This window comes from Temnothorax americanus, unplaced genomic scaffold, assembly GCF_048541705.1.
Source record: "Temnothorax americanus isolate GAGA-0224 unplaced genomic scaffold, ASM4854170v1 Scaffold22, whole genome shotgun sequence".
Lineage (NCBI taxonomy): Eukaryota > Metazoa > Arthropoda > Insecta > Hymenoptera > Formicidae > Temnothorax > Temnothorax americanus.
In genome coordinates this window covers 1,910,433-1,932,776 of record NW_027509360.1, presented here as the reverse complement: position 1 = coordinate 1,932,776, position 22,344 = coordinate 1,910,433, and the positions used below count along the sequence as shown (strand labels likewise).

At 41.2% G+C, this 22,344-nt stretch overlaps 2 protein-coding genes across 5 annotated transcripts in view; one reads left to right on the top strand and one right to left on the bottom strand.

Annotated features, from left to right (window-relative positions):
- LOC143898137 (uncharacterized) overlaps window positions 1-22,344 on the top strand; it is a 331,198-nt gene that overhangs the window by 239,395 nt on the left and 69,459 nt on the right. The window lies entirely within an intron of this gene.
- Window positions 7,836-21,936, bottom strand: LOC143898131 (sorting nexin-8). 2 transcript variants are annotated; one of them, XM_077407363.1, is made up of 9 exons: window positions 21,620-21,936; window positions 20,089-20,216; window positions 13,636-13,768; window positions 11,226-11,416; window positions 10,943-11,060; window positions 10,327-10,786; window positions 9,861-10,053; window positions 9,383-9,571; window positions 7,836-9,078 (listed from the first exon to the last, which is right to left on the bottom strand). In XM_077407363.1, exons 1-9 carry the CDS (start codon window positions 21,642-21,644, stop codon window positions 8,995-8,997), a joined length of 1,521 nt encoding a protein of 506 aa, XP_077263489.1. In that variant the 5' UTR covers window positions 21,645-21,936; the 3' UTR covers window positions 7,836-8,994. The 2 variants fall into 2 exon arrangements, with proteins under 2 accessions (XP_077263489.1, XP_077263488.1); XM_077407362.1 differs by having other exon boundaries at window positions 9,861-10,077; window positions 21,620-21,934.

Below are 22,344 nucleotides of genomic sequence, written 5' to 3'. Positions count from 1 at the left end.
GCGGAAAAAGAGGATTTAAAGAAACATCTCAAACCACTCGCGAGGAGCTCATTGCTATTCTTGCTCCCGCTACGTCTCGGAGGAATTTGTTGCGGGAATCAATGTCGAGTGCATCGGCTAAGACGGCTACGGAAATCTAATATGCAAATCCGCAGTTACTCGATAACACAAGGATCACGAGATATCCGGCGGTAATGACGCTACAAGCCGTATAATAATGATCGACGTCTGAGTAATTTATGAGCCGAGCCGCGGGGCGATTATGCCAATCGTTGCCAGTTTTCTCTTCTTGCTGTTCTCCGCGTTTTTGTTTTCTATTTTTCTAAAAATTTTGTTTCCAATATATCGTATTAATTGCGAGTGCAGAAAACTATGCTCTTTATCTTTCGTGTCCGCTCGAACTGTGTCGAGCTGAAGAAAATTTTAAACGCTGTCAACTGTGAGGGATTATTCAATTGCATATTCTAACGAAAGACAAAACAAAAGTCGGAGATAGAGACGTCCGTAGACAATTTCTACACAAAGTATTACATGTGATATTGGAAAATATCTACATCTTGGAACTCACTTGGTTAAACAACACATAATTCTTTTATAAGAAATATTTAAAAACATATAATGTGTGTATTAAAAAAAAACTCCATTTCTAGGAAAATTATTGTGTGATTAAATGAAATTCGGTTTAGAATTTATCTCATATTCTGAGGTTTGTAGAGTTTATGTCAGTTATAAATATACGTATTTATATGGGTTTTGTGGATTGCGAAATAAAACCAAATTACTCGAAGCATTTATTACATTTTGGAGATGCAGCTCTGTTTTGCATTTTATAACATTACTTTTCGATAATATTGTCAGCATGTCGGCTACAATCTATATTTATCGCAATATATACCCTATGCCCTTCGCTTCTGTTCAAGAAGCGTCCTTTAACAAGCGATTACGGTAAACTTGAAGTGTGCTGTCACCCTGATATAGCGCAGGTAGATTATTCAATAATATCGGATATACGTCTGTATAACTAATGTAAGAGCGAAGTGGGGTATGAGATGATAACTATGCCACATTGGCTTTCGACGTTGAGGGACACGCGCTTTCTCTATTTATTTTTGCATTCAGAATTTACTATCTCCAGTTTCGCGATCGTACGTACTTCCTTTAAGCCGATACACGATATATTGTGCACCCATGAAAAATGATTCGTACGGTATATTTCTAAGGCGCTTATATTTCTAAGGCCTTCTCACATTCAAATCACTCGCACGAGTCAGCCCCGAATCGAAATCGAAATCTTAGGAATAGCCTGATTAATATCGTTTGGGAATCAAGCAAATTCACAGCTCTGACGTGCATGCCTTTTATACTGTGTATTACGTGGATAGTAACCTTTTGACACGTGAAACCGTGTGGAGGTATTTTTAGGGGCTATGATATTTAGATTATGGCCTTTGTAACCCGTTGACAGCGTGTTTTATTTAGCCCTTAGGCGCGGTGGTGTGTCATATTTCATAGGCTTTCCTTTACACGGATATCTGCGCTTTTCAGCTTTTTCTCGTGAAATATTAAACGTTACATACAATTAACACAAATTTTATTTTTTCTAATTAATTAACACCCACCTTGACTACCTTACTAAGCTGAATTTACTGTAAGGTTCTCGCCTTCACAGGAATCCCAATTTAATATAACGTCCGGGTTGACCTTCCGAAACGTATAATAGTTTATGCAGGATGAAATCGAACAGAAGAAGGCTACTGTAAAAGGACGGGAATAGAACACAGTATTCTCAACAACCGTTAAATCTATTCCCTTACAAAAAAGTATTACTAGCTGGTTAGTAATAAATACTTATTTGTGTATTAATAATACTAAAATTAAGTATTTATTAGTACTTGAATCACTGTGATCCAAGTATTGCATAGTATTTTATTACTGGTCAGTAATTTATGAAAGTAGTATTTAATATACAGGACGAGTATTGAATACTTAGTATTAAATTTCTGATGAGAAAGCATTTAATACTAGGTGAAAAATACTTGTGTAATAAATACTTGTGTTGAATTACTGATGAGTATTTCAATGTTAGTACTGAAGTACTGAACCAAGGATTCCATGTGTAATAAATCACTGGCCAATATTAATACTCAAGTACTGAACTGAATATTCCATGTGAAATTAATCACTGACCAGTACTACAATTTGTATAGAAACATTATAATGGGTGTGTAATTCCTGATAATATTAAGGAAAAAAGATAAAAGTAAGGCACAAATACATTTTATATGAAGGTCTGTACTAATTCGTCGTGATAAAAGTGTACAATTAAGTTTTGAAATAGTACTGAAGATATCATTTTAATATCCAATTCAAAATTTTATTACTCTTTTTAAACTGAATTTGTTTCTTAAGATGATTTTTGAAAATTATATATTTGTGCTGGTTATGACACATGCGTAGACTATATATAACACTTACATCAAATTAAGAAGTAGTCTACCACGTAAGGCAGTTGGCTCACGATCCAGAGGTCCCGAGTTCGATCCCACCAAGGTAAGTGTGTTTTTTAAATACGAGAAAATATTTATAATTATAGACTGCATCTTAAGAAACAAATTTAGTTATAAAATAGTAATAAAATTTTGAAAAAAAAATAATTTTTTTTTATGTCGGGTAAATATCGGAAATCGAAATATCGGTAGGTAATTCAATACTAAGCACCAGTAGTTCTGTGTAGTATTAATCACTACCTATAATATTTATCACTACCAGTATTTTCCCAGTATTTCCCAAATAAATATTGACAGTATTAAATCACTGAGATTTTAAGTATTTAGTCAGTAATACTTTTTTGTAAGGGTTTATACTACGATACAAAAGAACAGTTCATTGCACGGAACTGTAGAAAGAACGCGCGGATCGCGTAAACAAAGTACGACCGTCTAAGCCGGTGTTCGAGGAGAGACTCGCTGAGCTCTGAAAGGCCCAAAATAAAAAAAATGCAGCTATATATTTACAAAATATGCAGAAACTCAGATTATACAAAATAAACCGTATACCAAAAAGAAATAAATACAAAAAATATATATTATGCATTATATGTATATATTATTTATATTATTATATATTTAACAATATAATTTTAGGTGGAATAAATATAAAACTGTCACAAATCGAAATAATAGATTTTCTCGTGATCGAAACAGACATAAGTAAAAAAAATGAATAATTCGGTTTGTAATAAATCTAGCGCATTATTTTAATATTGGCGATTAAAGTGGTAATAAGGTATGAATACTGAGAAATTGATTTATAATTCGAGAATTTAATTTTAATTTTTGTTAACACTTGTTGCATTCCTTACTGTCCGTCATTGTCTCCAGAATCATGTACCAAGGCACGTGGAGCAACCTCGTCTCCGGCGTGGCGGAAAGTAACCTAACCGCCGAAAAACTGATTTCACGAGCGACGCGGCCAGCGGGGTTTATTCCCGCGGCGCAACACAGAATAGAGAATGCTAGGATAGCGCTTTAAATCCTCCGGAGGCAGCAACGTCCTTCCGGTGAAACAGGTCGACAATAAAAATCCGGTGCACCGAATGTAAAACCGGGCGGGGGGATCGTCAGAGCTTCGGCAAAAGAGCATAACCCTCCCTCTCTTTCTTCCCTCCTTTCGCGGACCTTCACCGGACCCTCTCCCAAAAGATGAATTTCGCACGATTCGCCCCTGACGATCATTCCGGACGAATTACCTACGCGAGCTGCATGAAACGAGCGTTCTTCTTCGGACACATTGTCGGGGATGAATTTATTCAACGCAACGCAGATATTCCATCGCGATATTAATACTGTTAGAGATATCGTTTAAACATTTCGAAATGAAGATATATGAGATGGATTAATCCACAGCTATCCGCGGGCTAATATAAATAATTGCTGCGCATATGACGTATAATATAGATACCCCATATTATAATCTAGAATTCTACATAAATCTTGTTAGACTCTTAATACTCGAGGCAAAGCTTTTTCACACTTATAGATATTGAGATTATCGCATAACGAATGATGTAAAAGATGTCCTGACTCAGCATCTCTCTCTCTCTTGTCGATTATTCCGAGTGATTTATTCGATGAGATAGCAATCGATTAGGATTCCATTCGTCGCCAACACAAAGCATACGAATAGTTATTATTGCGACAATATAAAGCACGTTAAATTTGCGAGCTGACGATCGGATATGAAAAATGAAATTCTATCATCATCCAATGATTTTATAATTGTCTTTGTTGAATGTAACCATTGCTTATGCGATGATCCGCTCTCTTTATCTCTCTTTGAATCTCTGTGACAAGCAAACTCACGGGCTTAAATTATCGCTCACCGTTTTACAAAACCTCCACAGCCGCTCTTTCCCAACGTGCTAGCCATCGTCGTGACTCTCGCCAGCAAATTTCACGCGCGCAATATACGTAAGTATACGAGAGTGCAGCCAGCAAAATTCTGCCGTCGTTGCCGATTCGTCCGTCCGTAAAATCCGGCAAAATGAAACGAATGGATACGCGACTTATCCGCGGCGCGTATCCGCGGTACTTTGACACGCGTGAGTTTCCTTATTCGAGTCGGAGCCTCGATTATACGGAATCCGTTGTCGAATACGGCTGCACGAGATTAAGCTAATTTTTCCGCGGCCGTTATCGCGCCGGCAATCTCAATTTGCAAACTTTATTTAACGCCCGTCGATTCGCCCCGAATGGAGAAAGGAAATTTATCGAATTGGAGTTGATATGGTATTCGGTTGACAATAAGTCGCGCCTAATCGCGCGAGTAGAACAACCATTGTGCCGCGTTAACGCAATTTTATCCACCGTCCTCGTTCCACCCCGTTCTACCGGAAGCAAGAAACCTGCTAAGTCAATTTCAACGAATAGAGAATTCTGATCGAGTTTAATCGTGCGCGTGCCGACAACCGTAATGTTACCGTTTTCAACAGACAAAACATCTCTCTGTTCCGGATAAACAGGCTTACATCTAATTGAGCTCTTCCTCGCGCTACGTACATACGCCCAATTGTAAATGCGCAACTTTAATCGTATCATCTCCTTATGCAACAGCGTGAAATGCGCGAGTAGGAGCAGCGAGAGAGAAAAAAAAGAGCTCGTCAAAGAGAATCCTCTTAACGAGCCGCATTTGCCTGGCCGGTCATAGATAACGAGACGATTCTATATCTTGTTGCATTTCGGTGTAGCATCACAGCGCCCGAGCCTGTAATTCGCAGCGAGTATAGTCGGGACCGCAGAAGTCGCTTTTTAAAACGCAACTGAGAGACGAGCGAAGAAAAGATGGTTTTTAGAAGAAAATTTTACTCTTTTAATTACGAAACGCTTTTTTGACAATTTTGTGCCGCGCTGCGGCACGTAACGCAACTACGTCAGTTGCAAAATTCCATTTTATTCTGTGTCACAATTTAGAAAAATGCATTGTCACATTTAATGCTTATATGTTTCTATATATTTCATGTATGAAACTATCAAGGAAAACAACTATAATAATTAGAAAGGGGAATAAACATTTATAATTAGAGAGAGAGAGAGAACGAGTAGATATGTTATACATTAACTTTTCATATCCACGTCGCTTTGTCCACAAACTGGAATAACGATATGAGGATAAATAGATTAGTAAGAACGAGGATCGGTTACGACATGTGCACAGAGCTCGAATGCGGCTATATATTTCTAATAAAATTTTAATTTTTAATCTAGCATGCGTTTCCGCGCGGGGCAAGATAATAAATCAATCCAAGCAGACGCGAGTCGCCAAACAAAAATGACAGGGCTACCCTCTCCGGGATCTTCAGAAAGAGTATTCTATTTAGGCAGGGGGAGTAGCGCGAGGAGTAATGTGGACAGACAGCGCCGTCGAGAACGGTGGAGCGCACAAAGGAAGCGAATTAGTCGGTATGACCTAAGGCATCTAATTAACGCGTCGCGTTTCATCACGGTTCCTCCGCGTTCCTCCTTCGTCCTTCCTGAAATCTGCGCCGCGCGATGCGCCGGCGCGGCGCTCTTCCGTCGCCGGAACTCTTTCGGCGCCGGCGGAAGAAACGGGAATGCACCCGAGTCACGCGTGATTCACAAAGCACGCACGCACGGGGGACCGAAACAAAGTAGCCCCGGTATTGTCGGGGAAAATTGCCTCTGCAATGTTCAGTAGCCCGTCCTTTCTATCCGTGCGCGCGCGTACCGTTCCGCCCTCGACCTCGACAATTCCTCATTGGCGACGACGCGAACGCTCGCACGGGGAAAGGGAACTCGTTTACTCTCGAATTCTCAATTGCTTGCCGAGGACGGAACGTTATCTGATGATGTTGATTCAAGTGCGACGCCGCGACGGGAAGAGCTCTCGCTCCCGCGACGGTCGGAGGGTTTTTCTGAGCGCGACGAAGAACCGGTCGAGGATCGCGTTGCGGCTGCCAATCAATGTCGAATCGCAACGCTAATTACGTTCTGTCAAAACGAGTGATTTTTGCGGACTAATAGAGTTATTATTGAAATATTACACGGATCGTCGCATTCGTCGCTATATAATAATATTAATTATTTATTAACGTCATGTCATTTTGAAATTTTAAACAGATGCTTTTATCTTGAAGGGAAAAAAGATTTGGTAATTACGCTCGGCGAAAATTTTGTGGGTAAAGAGAGTTATACTATCAAAGAATTACACAAATCGTCATTATGTAATAATATTAATTTCATTCGTGTTACATAATTTTGGAATTTTAAACATATATCTATTATAAAGGGAAAAAACAATTTACAAGGCTGCTTGTAAGGAAATATTTTAAATCGACGCATCTCTTTTATTGTTTTTTTTTTGTGAGAGACAATTCGAGGTACTTGGACATCCGTTCGATGTGAATCAACTTGTGTTACGCGAAGCCTCTGACACACAAGTCGTTTCGCGAAGAAATGTCGGGGACAAACGTTACTTCCACCCGGGTGAAACTCGAACACGTTATTCTCTCGACGGTCCGGGATACGTGGAAGAGAAAGGGTCGGTTAACCGCCTTTAATCTAAAATGCTGGACGTTCAAAGAGCATTACACGGCCGCTGTCCGTCGCGCTAGACAATGAGCGAGGATGCTGCTCGATGAAGCTTTTAAGGACCTTATTTCGAATTGATGTGCATGCGGATACGACTCATTCGGTCGGCCCCGTTTACGAGGAACGGCGCCGCTAGTTCCGTGTGTCGTCAGTCCTTACAAATTGCCACTCTGACGATCTAGTAATAATTAACGTTTCGCGGTGCCTTAACGTAACACGTGCCCTCCCGTAATATAAAACGAGCGCGAAGAACAAGAGCTACGTCCTATACGTCGAGTAAAATTGCATGAAATTTTATGTTGATTTTTTTCTTTAATTGTAAGATTTTATATGAGATCAAGCGCATCAATTAACATAAAATGCGCATTTATCGAAATCTTTAAATAATGTTCACCAAAATCTTGAGATGAGATCCTCGTGTCGACATCTGTGACGTTGCGCTTCAAGCTACTGCGGCGGGCTACGTTACCTCCGAAAACGAAACGCACCTCGCAAATTCGCTGTTTTGAATTCAAGCCATGTTAACGTTGTGGCAATCGCGTATTCGTATAAATAAACTATGGAAAAATATACCGTGTTTGCCTTCAGCATTTTGGGTAATATGAATTTATCATAAAGCACCGCTATGATAACATGACTTCGTCGATAACAAGCGCATTACTTCCGATCTTTTGCCGTCAATAAATATTTATATATGAAATATTCGTCGAGATAATCACTGCGCTAAAATTTGATCTATAGATTTTTATTTATAGAAGAAAAATAAAAACGTGTTTTTTTATAATAACAATATATTTCATCACCGTTGTGTTATAAACATGAGTATCATGCAAGACGTCTCGGAACTATCGTCGATTTATGAATACTTGATAACTTTAGAATTAAGTTCTCCTTCTTTAGAAAACTTGATTGAACATTGGACTTCAGAATTTTTATGTTAAATGTCTCGGTAATTAGATCATAAACGTAAATTAAGGTAAATGTACCAATGCCGGGACACTTAAGACCTATGTCTAGACACCTTTATCATTTTAATTTATAAATAAGTATATCTCGAATTAAAATCAAAGATAAAAATATAATACAAGAAAAATATGTTTATCTTTGATTCTTTGATTTTCATTCGCGTTATAACTTATTTTAAGGGCTAAAATGATAAAAAATTCCAGACATAGGTACGTGTCCAGGCACTGGTACATTTACCTTAAAATAAAATTCACTCGAATCACTGAAATAACGATAATCCTGATACAGTCTAATATACGTAATGCATGGAGAGTATCCACGATCAACGTGGCACACATAAAAACTTCTCAGATTGTTCACGTGTACACACGAAATGAATTATAAATTCTCTTGAAAAATATTCGAGTTATATATGTATATATTTACAATCGCTTAGGCACTCTTCACGCATCGATACGACACGCGTATATACAACCTATAAATTCTTATGTACATAGCGATTTAACAATTATTAGGGAATTAGAAATATCGTTCGCTGGTCCATAAAATATATTAAGTACACAACAGGGAATGTTTAAAACTTGAACGCGCTATACATATTCGAGATTCTTATCATCATATAATAAAAGATGAATATTTCCGGTTAAATATCATACGTGATATTTTAATCATTTGATAATCAAAGAATATACAAATGTTGCAAGAATCTATATAATTAGACAGATATAGAATCTATATGTAGATAAATATAGAATCTATGTAGTTAATGTGGAACGACTCGAGATTTTGCACGTCTTTCTTCTTCCTGTCTTCGAGAATCGTATTGTCATGTTTACCGGGAATTGTGTACAAGTTTCGGTTATCAATTATTTGGCAACGCTACGATCTGTCGGGGCATATACGAAACTTCGCTACTCCGGTGCTATCCTCCATTGGACCCGCTTGCTAACTTCTCGGGCAAACACTTTGTAATCGTCGGTTCGATTAGCTTCCACACTTCAGCCAACTGTAAACAAACGTTTGCATCAGCAATTTCCATCGCAAATCCGATAATGTGTGTGTGTGCGTGTGTGTGTGCTCTGATACTAAAGATATTTGCTTAACACGTATGTAGCTGGAAACAATACAGCGCAATAAACACAGTGGAGCTGTATAAAACGAAAATAAAGAAGAAAGCGCTCGGATATAAATATTAAAAAATATTGTGTGACAACTCACCGAGACCTCTTCGGTTCGTTTGCAAAATAAACACACTTGTTAATCAGCAAATAATATAATATTTGAGTTATCGAAGACTGGTGAATATTTACCTCGGAATGCCCGCGAATCTGCACGCTCACGAGACTCTGCAGCACGGTGGCGAGTATCTCTAGATGCGCATGAACGAGCTGGGTCTCCATGTGCAGGCAGAGCAGCGAGAAACAGTTCCTCAGTTCGACGTTGGCGATCACGGATTCCTGGGAGACCATCTTATTCTCGAGGTACTCGACGGTGTCGGCCTGGACATATGTATACGATAAAATCGCGTGCACTCTTCTCGAAATGAGCGTGCGTGCGCCGCGTGTTCGCAAACTATGACGGATTGCGTAAGGCCGCAGGAAGTTACGCTTACTCTTTATAACGGCGAGTCTCCGCGATTTCTCAGATTATACTGCCTCAAACTCAACGAGTAATTATACAATTGCGACAACGCGATTGCCGGTTACATTACCGCGTCAATTATAGCCTACGCGATGAGCACGGGAGAGTCATGGTTTACTGGCTAATAAATCTTAAGTAGGCACGTACGTCGGTGCCGCGAATAACGCCTTGCATTTGCCGCTTCTTGAGAGACAGCATCGTAGACAGGGCGCGTTGATGATCGGTGCTGACGCCTCGCTCGTGTCTCTCGCACAGCATCCTATGCGCGACTAAAATGTCGAGCAGGAGATTCAGCCTCTCGCAGACCATGGTCTCCTCTCTGACCGCTTGTTGAAGGGCTCTGGTCGACAGCAGGTTGAACTCTCTAAAATTTTCCGTTTATCATATATTTAAAAGCAATCGCGAAAGCTTAAAAATTAAATTCCCCTAAAGTATAAAAGCCGAGAATGTAGGGAACACGATTGTATCGTGTATCACACGCCGACAACGTGAGATCTCAAGCACCTTCGTTATCGATACCTAATTCTTAGAGCGAAAAAAAAACAACGATTACGTAATACGGCAACAATGCGAAATCTCAATCGCACTTTCCTTATCGATATTGGACCCTTACTTCGAGATTACGTGAAAGCCCTTCTTCATGTCTTGCCAAAGGCTGGAACAGCCGGTGAGCCAGGTGCCGGTGCCGTGCTGTTCCGCGGCCAAAGTGCTCAGCTGATTGCCGAGCTCAGCCATATCCACCGCGTAATTATGCGACCTGATCGCCAGGCTGTCGGCGATGTGCTTCAGCCGGGAGATACCGAGGAGTATCACGCGTATCTGATCGCGGCTGTTCGCGAACTCGGTCAGCGTTTCGGGCGGCATCAGCTCTTTCGCCCTCGACGACAGCTCGGACGTGGCAAACTCATCGGGCACGCGCCTGAATACCTCGCGGATCTTGTGCTGCGTCTCGTCGCCGGTGTAAGTGAAGAAAAATTGTACGATCGGATCGTCGCTTACCACCGGGTGGCGAGCGATCAGCGTGAGAAACCGCAGGAGAGAGCGCCGCCTCTCTTCGAGAAATTGTGAGTCCGCTGCAACGGGACGAAATGGAAAAAAAAAAAAAATGAATTTCTCGTTCATTGTAAATTATAACGTTATAGCATTGCGATAATAAATTTCTAATTAACTACGAAATTATGTAACTCTTCTCGATTAACAATTATGTATGCATATGCATGCGTGTTTACCTCCTACGATTTTCTTCGGTGGTAACTTGGGGATCAATCTGTAGGGAAACCGAGCTAGGAGGAGGTCGTATAACGATACGAAATCATTGTAACGCCTGTAGACCACGGAATTGAACCTCTGAAAAAATATGAAATTTATCCATGTGAGCTCTCGTTCTTCGTTACGGTGTAATTCTCTTATTCGCTACGATGGAATCTAGATAAGCTTTTATTAAAGCAATCTAAATAATAGCGCTACGTCGTTTCATGCTTCTACGAACGGAAACGCGAGCTCCGGTAATACCTTGCTGGTGACTTGATACTCCACGTGCTTCAGGAAAATGCCCTTCTTTTCGGGAACGAGGTTGACCTCGATAGTGTCCAGATTACAGATGTCCGAGTAAGTGTGATTCAGCTTTGCGGGATTGCCCCGGTGCAGCCTCTGCGCCAGAAGCGTCACTTCCGACAGATCTCCCAGAGCGGGGACGGGTAATTCTGCGAATAAGAAGATCCTCTCGAGTGAAGGACGCACAGTGTTTTATGACAGCTGCTGACCAGCCGTATTTAGCGGAGACGACAGTACAATTACTTAGTAGCAATAGAATTTGATTGACATACATTAAATTCAAATTAAACTCCTCTCCAGTACGACAGTACGAAACGTTTCTGATGGGCTTCGAGGACATGGCCCCTTTTTCAAATTATTCTCTCCGCGTATTTGTCAAATCTTTCCTAATTTTCATAATTCACGATAAATATATAATTGAAATATATTTCACTTTATATGCTTATAATTTAAGAAAAATTGATTAAAAGTAACTTAATTAAGAAAAAGTTTGATATGTATGAAACAAATCGAAAGTCATAGTTTCTCAGGAGTATTTATTTTTTGTCCTGTTAATATCTTTGTTCCTCTCGTTAATTGCGCTTTTTGTGAAAATGAAACTCGTTAAAGATTTAATTAAGCAAAAGTTCAATATATAAAACGAATCGAAAAGCATACGCTTTCAGAAGCATGTATTTCGTCTTATCAATATCTTTGTTCATTTCGTTTTAAATGCTCTTTTTTAAATACTGCAAGTATCCTAGTTTCTTTCGTTGTTCCTGTCATTGTCGTGCACGAATAGAATAAAACGCCAGATCCGGTAATTCAACAATTCTTTCGCCCTCGATACCGTCGAGTCAGATCCGTTTATTTTTGCGGTTCCGTTACTATTTCGGCTGACAAATAACGAAATTGCGGCAATGAATTCGTCAATCGTCCAAAAAAGAAAGAAAGAAGAGCGCGTTTTCTCTTCGTATTCTTTCCGATGTGTTCTATTTCGCCGATATTATTCTGAGACGAGCGAGATCTCGCGGCGTTATTATGGCAAATAATCATCGTCGACGCAACCTCGATAACGAACGAGTCTCCTGACCTCGCGATACCTTGACTACGCGCTTATGTTCCCACAGTTTTACCATTCACGACTCGACTTTCATAAAGCCGTCTTCGTTCCGTGCATTTATAATTCAACGTTGTATAATGAGAATGATCACGTCGTGCGGCTTCAAAACAAGAAGTTATTAAGGTCACAAAGTTATTTTCGCACTAAGCCGTTACACGCTATTATGTTATTATAATCCTTTGTCGAGCGTGAAAAATGTAAGAATTCCTCTCGAAAGATCTGAATACGCGGATTCCAGCAAAAATCTATTTTATGATAACGTTAATTCTTATAAAACAATCCTTTTTTAAATAAATGTTGGGGGGGGCGAATGTTAGTGAGAATTAATCTAATATTGATACATTGATACAGACGAACATGCAAAAACAATGCGTAATATTAATTTATACATAACAAGTGTATAGACAGTGATAAAAATAATTTCTTTAACAAATAAACAATTATTGATAAGTAAATTGAGAGATGAAAAAAAAACAATATACACGTTACGTAGCAAAATGGTAATAAATACAATAGTATTTCAAAGTTGCAGCGCAATTTTCTTTGAGTCGCGACAACATGTAGCTTTCTAGCGATAAGCAAAACGGCAATAATAATTTTGCTGGTCAACGACTCCGGTAACGCCTACAGGTTTCTGGATATCCTGCCGAAGCACATACGCGCATTATCCAAACACCTGTCCGATAATAGACTTATTCAAGACCTACTTTCATCGCAATCTATATACGGACTGTTTTAACGGCACGGAAGTCTTTTTGTGTGTGTATATAGCTTCTCTTGTTTGTGAAGCAAATTACTTAAGCTAAAAGAGATAAACTAGATACCGTAAGAGAGCCGCTGTAAAAAAAATACCGAGGCGAGTTCAACGCGAATGCTTAATCCGCGCTTGACGTCGAGCTTGATGCCTTTGCGCGATTTGATAATTTCATCAATTATAATTATCGTCGTTCAAATTTGTTATTACACAAAATTGTAGCGAAAATGATCAAGTAAAGCCTTTACTTTGTTAAAAAAAAAAAATACTTTTTGATAAAAACGCATTCTTAAAAATAAAACTTTTTTGAAATTCCAAAATTTACATTCGCTTTCGTTTCATAAAATATTATTTAAGGCTATTCTCGTTCATAAAACCTTTTTTGGCAGATCATTGACAAAATAGTGTACTCACCTAACTAAACATTTTGACATTTTTCATTTAGGGACTTACATGCCTAATATTTTAACTGTTAACAAATCGAAAAAGGTAGTAATTTAAATTTGACTAACCTTGGGATTCGGAGTTTTCCAGTAGCTTGTCGCTCGGTTGCTTTCCTTGTTGAGCGAAGGCGACGAGAGCGAGACCCTTGTACAATCCGCTTCTCGTAAGATAACCCGTCTTGCTGTCCACCAGCTTCCATATCTAAGGAAGAATAGAGGAAGAATTTTTTAAAAGATCGCTTCGAGCACATATACCTGACTCTCTTATTGTTAGAGATAAATAAACAAAACATTTAGCAGAAATACGAGCGAGTGTCCTCTCAAAATTTACAGACGAGTGATAAAAAGTATAGCGATAAAAAAGGGAGATACACGGCCCCCGAGAAAGCGTCAGCGATCGTATGTACACAATGGACTTCGTGTCCGAGTAACGGCACAACGGCGAACTCTGTGAGGGAAGCCTAAGGATTAGGCCGTAAATGAAAGTAACTGCATTCCGGAGATTTTTCTACCTTACCGCGCCATTTCGCTTCTACTTCCATCCTCGCTCACGCGTCTCTCCTCCACGGTGTCCCCTGTGTTGTCCCTTCTCCCTTTATCACCAGCATAAAACCCTCTGGCTTCCCCCCTCGGTCCCTCGCTCGTCTGTACTCAAAGAAACCGCAACGAACGGAGGACACGAGTGCACGTGAACTCACGCTGAATACAAAAGTGCATCCAGAAGCGTAAATGTAAAGAAAAAAAAGCCCCGTGCCCCTCTCCCTTCTCTTATAATTTGAAGAGACGCGGCAATGCTCACAAGTTAGTTTTTATATCTCTAGAGCTTAGTAGTAACGTTTTAATAATAAATTATAATAAAATAATAAAAATTATTGTAGATCTTTCATAAATAATAAATAACAATAAAATTTAATATACGTGACTTTATATCGTTCATACTTTCAACGGGAAATATATTTACCGTGAAACGACTGGCGCTTTGCGAGAGAAAGAAAAGATATACGAGATAGAAAGTATATATAATCGTTTTTGAAAAGAGCAAACCGTTGTCTACGCCACTGCGGGCACCCTCGCTTTCTCGCTGCTCTCTCGAGTGTCGTTAAACCTTAATCGCCAATCAAGTTCAAGCCGGGAGGAAAGCCTGAGACAATAATAGATTCCCTCTATTCTGGATACGTGTGCGCGAATCGCGAGTAAACAACGGGAATTGGCGAAGACACGAATCGTCTCGCGTCGCACGGGCGCAAGAGTCATGCACGCACGAGTGCGTGTTGCGCTCACCGGAAGAATATGACAGAACTCGTAAATAACGAGGAAGAAGATCGGGAGACATCAGGGACATCGGTGAGAAGAGGCACGAGCGAAGGCATTCACCGGGAGGAGCCTCTGCAAAGAAAAAGGACAAGAGTATGCATTCGTGGAGAGATGCGAAGGAGAGAGAGCGAGAGAACGAGGAAAGATCACGTATTTGATACAACGTCGTGCGTACAGGTGTGCGGAATGTACGCAAATTCGTTTTAATACGCCGCACGCAAACAGGTTTATATGGCGGAAAGAGGTGGAGACAGGTGAGAGAGAGGAGCGATATCGCAGGGTCTTATCTCGCGTGCGAGACGCTTTAGAATGCTAAGCGCAAGAACGATTTCATTGTTATCGCAATAGCGATATGATAAGATCCATCAGGGGAAAGAAAGAATAACAACGCTCGTATATCGTCGAACGAATGTTTTTGCGTAATAAATCACCAGATAACGCGTAACCCGTTACAAGTGTCCGAACAGGCGTTCGCGAATCATATCTAATCAGCGTCGATTAATGCCTCTACAATGTGCTATATTGATTAAAAAAAAAAAACACTTTGCGCGTTCCGCAGAGGATATTTTTAGAAGGGAGACGAGGGTGCTCTCGAGGACGTGGGAGTGCGCTGACATTCGTGTCAATAACAGTTCGATGCAACCGCAAGAGTACAACGGCGAATGTGACATCTATGAAAGGAACGCACGTGAACGAGGCTCTGTGTAACGAGAGGTCGTGTGTGCTCGCCGTCACGCAACATCTCTACGCGAGATAATTGTGCGCAGCCACTGAATCGACCGGCGCAATTCATCATCATCTCCCATTTGCGTACCCGAGGCACGTAATCTGTAAAGACGATGCTCATGCTCAAACATCCCGTCGCGAGTTGCAATACGACGGCAACACAATCGAAACCATCACACATGTCCGACACGCGTCTCGTTTAGACATTTATGCTCGCAAAACTGCTCGACGCGAGGGGGAACAATTATCCGTATGTTCGATCGATAAATGAAAAATTGTTTATTGATTAGATTGTCAGTCGTGGAAAACACGAGAGACACGTTAACCGAAATAACGTGTATTGGTGGAGAAACGGAAGACGTTCGTTTCGGCGGTTTTAACGGCGAAGCGGTTTTCAATATAAGAGCGCCATACATTGCGTGCCAATGCGGAAGACGGCAATCAAACGATTTCACCTATAGCAGGAAGACGATCCGCGTTGAAAAACGTACCGGCTGCTGTTGCGCGCCGCACTTGTTTTCAGCGTGCATCAACGTTGGGAATTGGATATTAAATATTAAAGTATAGGTACGTGCGGAAGTATCAGGTGTAGGACGTTAATTCATCCGCACTTAATTGAGAGGCAGCGTAAAATTATACAGCTTCGGAGTAAATCATTTTCGCAAAAGCCTGGAACTTTCCATGTAAAATGGGAAAAGTATCGTAGAAATTCTTCATACATTCTGCGTTATTTTGACATTTTTTAGCAATATTACGGAATAATTCAGTCTGTCTTTTTCTATATAAACGCATAATAATGTACTCTATTCTAAGAAATTTATTCTAAGATCTTACACGCACACACACACATTGGCCAACAATATTTAAGTAATAAAATAACCTATGCAATAATAAAAAATTGCATTACGTTGAAAATCGCAGAATAATAAAAAGATAAAATATTACATCTGTTCTATAAACATGAATTATATAAAAAGTTCCACAAATTTTACGATAGTTTCAAATTATTATTGTAAAAAGCGATTGGTATACCTACATTTGTCTCTCTTCTAAAGCCTTAATCTCCCGAGTTTATTAGGTCGACAATATTTATGATTTTAATTTTAATAACGAATCATTGCCTTAAAAACTTGCGTTATAACTTTTGAGACAACCTGTAGCTGGAAGGATTATTATTCTACTTGTGCGATAACGGAACACCTCGGCGCGGCCCTGCGTAATGCTATTTTGATTGTGTTGTTAGCACAATGAATGAGAGACGGACACGGCGAGTGACGTCGTGATGCGACGTGACATTTCTGGGTGTCGCATAGCCATACTGACTTTTTCGCGCGAACCTTTACAAAACAGGTTCTCAAATCGCGTTATAAAATTTCTCGAGGCTGCCCATATACATGTAAAAATATTAGTGAATTAACATTTCGGCAAAATATTTATATATCGTGAAATTTTAATTCGATGAAATTTAGCACAGCAATTTTACATTCAGATGAGTAAACATAAAAACTCCGAAAAGATGTAAGTGGATGATAAAAATATATAATTAAATCTTTTTTACGCAGTTTCAAGCAAGTTATGTTAATGAAAGTTTAAAATGCGACTTAAATTCAGAAAATTATGCAATGCTGGTGGATTAAAAAATATTGCTCCGTTACACATTTGCGTAAGAACGACCTAAACTCATTCTTAAATTGAATGAATTATTCATTTTTCAAGTTCATCAGAAATTTATCGCTAACGCTTTATACGATAGAAACTGGACGTCCGTATTTTCGTTTCGCGCAAAGCCGGTGTTCTTCCGAGAACTAATGTCGTTAACACGGTAACTTTCCAAGACTCAGGAACTTTCCGTGAAATCTGCACGCCGGAATTCTGAGTACACTATGCAGACGGATGAATAAAAGGTGAGTATAGGCCATTCGCGAACATGCTGGAACGCGTCTGTGACGTTGTTGCGAGCGGCAGAGTGCACACGACGGTACAATTGACCCTGTCACATAATCTTGCATCATTATGAAGGGGCGTCCATGCGCGCTATCATCGACGGGTGTGTTGTTAAAGATGATAAGGCTCCGCCGATACGGCGCGGCGCGGCGCCTGGAATATTTTAATCGGTTTTTAGGGATACACTCGCCGCATAATTGGCACACCGTCAACAACGACTTTCGCAAAAAAATGAACGGAGACGGAACAGGATGACCCTCCCGAATTGCGACGTGAGATAACGATGTGGACGCACCGGTGCAACCGGTTCGCGTCATCAGGGCGAAATTACGTAACGTAAGAATTAGAAAAATAACTGCCTGAAGGATATATTTCTTTCGATCGCCGCGCAAATATTAAATACAATCGTTCGTACGGTTCAGATGCTTTGAATCTGAAAATATATTAGTTCGGTGAAACTGGACGACGCACTGGAACAAAACCGCAAGTAGCGGTAACATTGCGTGAAACGATGCGAATGAGTAACAAATATGAAAAAAAAATACTTGGAAGAAATCAATCAGTTTATTGGAATTTTCTGCCGCCTTGAGAGACGCGATTTCAGATTTAATATGCGCGCATATATTAGATAAGAGTTAAATACCATCAACGCCAGTAATGCTTGGAAATAGCAATTGGCATCATCGGCGTTATCTCCATTAAATGACACGCACGGTCATGGAGATTTTCCTCGGAAGAATGAACGCGCCGCGACCGAAACGCATAACACGGCATCGGTAACGCGAGAAGCGCTTCGTACTCGTTGATCCAGCAAATTATCCTGTCAGTCGCAACGAGGTCCACGCGTTCTTGGACTGCTTGGACACGTCGATTTTCTCCGCGACGTAAATCACGAAAAGAAGAAAGGCGAGAGGGAAAACGGTTAGGCGCTTTAACGGGATTACAGAGAGCCGGATTATGCAGATCGACTCAAATTATCCTTTCCGAGCCGGCGTCGCTCGAATAAGCGACGATTTGTTCGCGCGAATTTCTTCATCGCTCCCGACGTCACATTCAAAGCTGATGTATAAGCATCGCGTTTCCTGATACGTACATAATTGTGATACGAATGACGTTTTCCATTTTGCGATTACCTTATCCCTGTCTGATAAGTGCTCGGTTTGCATTATTATGCTCGCGAACTCTGCCATATATTTAACCAAATTGGCCGATTATCTCCGAATAGAAAGTCGCGTAAAGATGGTCGGATTAAATTTTCTTGTTCGTCGTGCGCGATAAGAACGATGAAAAGTCGCCGGAGAAAATCTTCGTCATACGAGAGCGAGCCTGATCGCGTTTGCGATAAATCGTCGATTATTTTAATAGTTCTGTGACGTGTTAAGGAATTAAAATAATATCCAACTCAAATTAAGACCGTTTGTTTATTTAATATGGCAATTGTTAATCAAAGGCTGATTTTCGACAGCTGATATTTTATTTATTGTTCGCATACAATAAACTCGTATTGCTGACCGACGTATTATTGCGAATGTTTTTCGAACAAAATCAGAAAATGAGGAAGTATATACATATATTCTGATAAATAGTAGAATGATAAGAATATCGAAAATATTTATTGCTAATTAATAGACTCCAATCCAATAGTGATAGCTCCAATCGATAGTAATAGCAGCAGAAAGCCTATTAATTATATTAAGCCTGCAGTTGAAAACGTGTTAAGAGGTTTAAGTAATATCCTCTTGAATAAATTAAGACTTCGTTTATTTGATATGACAATCAAAATCAACATATAGGGCATCAAAGTACAGATAAGAAGGCTTCACAGCGTATCATCTCTCGCTGGTATATGCAAAATATAAATATCGGTATGTACAAATGTTTTGCAGTCGCAATAGAGATACAAACATAACACAAGTAAATTCCTCTTGGGAAAGGTCGTGCGACACGTTAGAAACTGAAACCCGTGAGAGTATACGCCCGCCGCGTTTTAAACTCGCTATCGGATTTACTCCACAGTGTAAAGGCATTTCTTTGTAACAGTCCAACGGAACGCCTTCTTCCTCTCTTATTCACACACACACAGCTCTCTCTTCGCCATTTACTTCTCGATGGATTCGCGAGATAAGGAAATAAATGACATCTTCATCTCGTGATTGGTAAAGAACCAAGCCTTGTACGAGCTTCTCGGAAGCCAAATTGATTAACTCCATAAAATAAAAAACGGAGTAATTGGTGAAATTGCAAACTAATCGCGTGCTTCGTGTGTAAGATTGAAAAGTTTGTGAGAAGTGGAGTTTATTTGGTGTCTAAAAATAAGAGAATTATATATTCATTATTTATAAATTTCACTAAATGCAATCGACGATCATTCTTTGCATCATCATCATCCAGATTGTATTAGTGTTGTTATATTTCGACTGACAACAATCGGAAGCGCGGAAGAATTTTCTTTATCCGACCAATTAAAAATAACCCTTAACAAAACGAAGAACGATAAATAGATAAATTATTCGGAAACGAGACGCGGAAGAGCCGTACCTGATTGACGATGGAGCCGCTTAGCTGCGACTTTACGAGCAGGGACCTGAACACCTCGAGCTTCACGTTTCCGCTGGTGGGCAAGCAGACCTTCTCGTAGACTTCTCTGTAGAACGCCGGTATAGAGCCTGGGATTCGTGCGGGGAGAGAAACGTGAGAGAAAAAAACAGAGAGAAACGAAAGAGAGAGATGAAGAGAAAAAGAGACAGGTCTCCCCGAACGGAATCCTACCGTCGGCGTCGCTCGCTCGGCTCGGCCCGCTCGACGGCTAAAACGAGGCCTTCGAGAGCGGCGTTCCTAGCGCGCGGCGTACGCTCGCGCTCTATCCGCGACCGCTCTCGTCGGTCGCGCGTGACGAAATGCCGGAGTACGTGCATGCGTTCGTGTCGGGTCGGCCGTCCCGCGAACGAGCGTGCTTTTGTTAAAGGGAACCCGAGTGACTTTCTCCGAGTTTCTTACGAGAAATCGCTCTTTACGGAAATCTACCGCGCTCTGGATTTTCCTCAGGGTGTCCCAACGTCGTTCTCTATCGCGCCAAATTCGCGCTCGGATTACGTTAAAACCTGCGCCAATTAACCGCGCGAAACTTTGCAGGCCGATTCATCGTCGAATCTTCGTATAATTCGACATATAATTATAATACATAGAATTGTTGTAATTTTTAGGGCCACGATTTTGATAAATCCAACGTCAAGCGTAGTGAAATGCTGTTCAATAAATTTGCTATGTTTTCCAACGAAGTTTTATGTCGTGCAAAAACGAAGAGCATCCAATAAAGACCCAAGGTGAAGTCATCCCCAGAGCGATTATGAAACATCTTATGCGTCATTAGCTCCGCGTTAACACAGGCACGCTAAAATCGTACCTCAGTTTCTTTTCAACGTCAGCGCGTTTCGATAATATTCCGATTTAATCGATTCGCGTTCGCGCGGGGGAAACGCGCGCACGCGAAATCCAAACTCGGCAAATCTTGCCCCGCGTGAAGTTTATTAACGGTACGGAAATCAGACGGTACCATCAAACCATCGCGACGGTCGTTACCGTTATCGTCGTCGTGGCCGCCGGTCACGCATACGCGATTTACATCGCGGACGTCAAGGCGTACGAAAGATCAGCTGATTGTCGCATCCCGGACACGCGAGCCTACGAGCGAAAAAAAAGCGGGCGAAGGAAAAAGAGAGGAAGCTGCATCTCCCGGTCGCGGACGAGCGGAAGGCAAACGAGAGACGTCCGCCCGACGTCCCGTATTCTCATTGCGCTCGCATTGATAAGGAGATCGGGACATCCGGGGGGGAAGGACAGAGAAAGAAAGAGAGAGAGAGAGAGAGAGAGAGAGAGAGAGAGAGAGAGAGAGAGAGAGAGAGAGAGAGAGAGAGAGAATGAGTGAGAGAAGGGAGCGACCGCGTTTTCGCGAGGCAACGCGACGACGCGACGGCCGACGACGGATCGGCCGACGAGAGAACCGGTTGACCTCGCGGGAGACCTTGTCACGGAGACTGTTACGGGGTTCTCGAAGAGGCTCATCATTTACCGAACGACAGATCGGTCGACGCCATGTTGGATCATCCGTGGATCATCCGTGGATCATTCGTGCGACGGATCGGCGACGCAGAGAGAAAAAGAGAAGGAGAGAAAGAGAAAAAAAGATAGTCAGCCGTCGTCGGTGAGGCGATCGACGGTTGACGGCACCAGGGCGCGAGCGTTGAAATTGGAGTTCCCGTTCCGGTCGCACGAGCGCGAACGATCTCTCGCGGCACTCGCGGCACTCGCGAACGTACGACGTTGCGACACGTCAACGACAACGGTGACGGCGCGCGTAAAATACCCAGACGACACACGCTGTCGCCGCGCGGCGGAAGACTGACGACGGACGACGGGACGGGACGCCGCGCCGCGGAACGCCGATCCTCGTGCTCTCGTGCTCGCGCGATCGCGGCGTCTCGCCGCGGAGTCCGCGTGAAGTGGTGATTACCACCGAGCTGGACTCTCGCTGGAGCACGCTGCGATGTTTATGCATCGGAGTCGCGAAAGAAACATCAGCATACGTTCAATGTTCAATTTGCATATCTCTTCCTTATTTTTCATCTGTTCTTTTAATCAGGAAGCGGCAATTTTTTACGATGATGATGACAGTAATTCAACAGATGCGTTTATTTTTATTTTTTTAAGTCGAAAAGTTCTCTTTAAAAGTACAATAACTATTGGTATGAATAAAATTAATAAATCTGTCAAGATATAAAAGTAGAATTAGGGAGG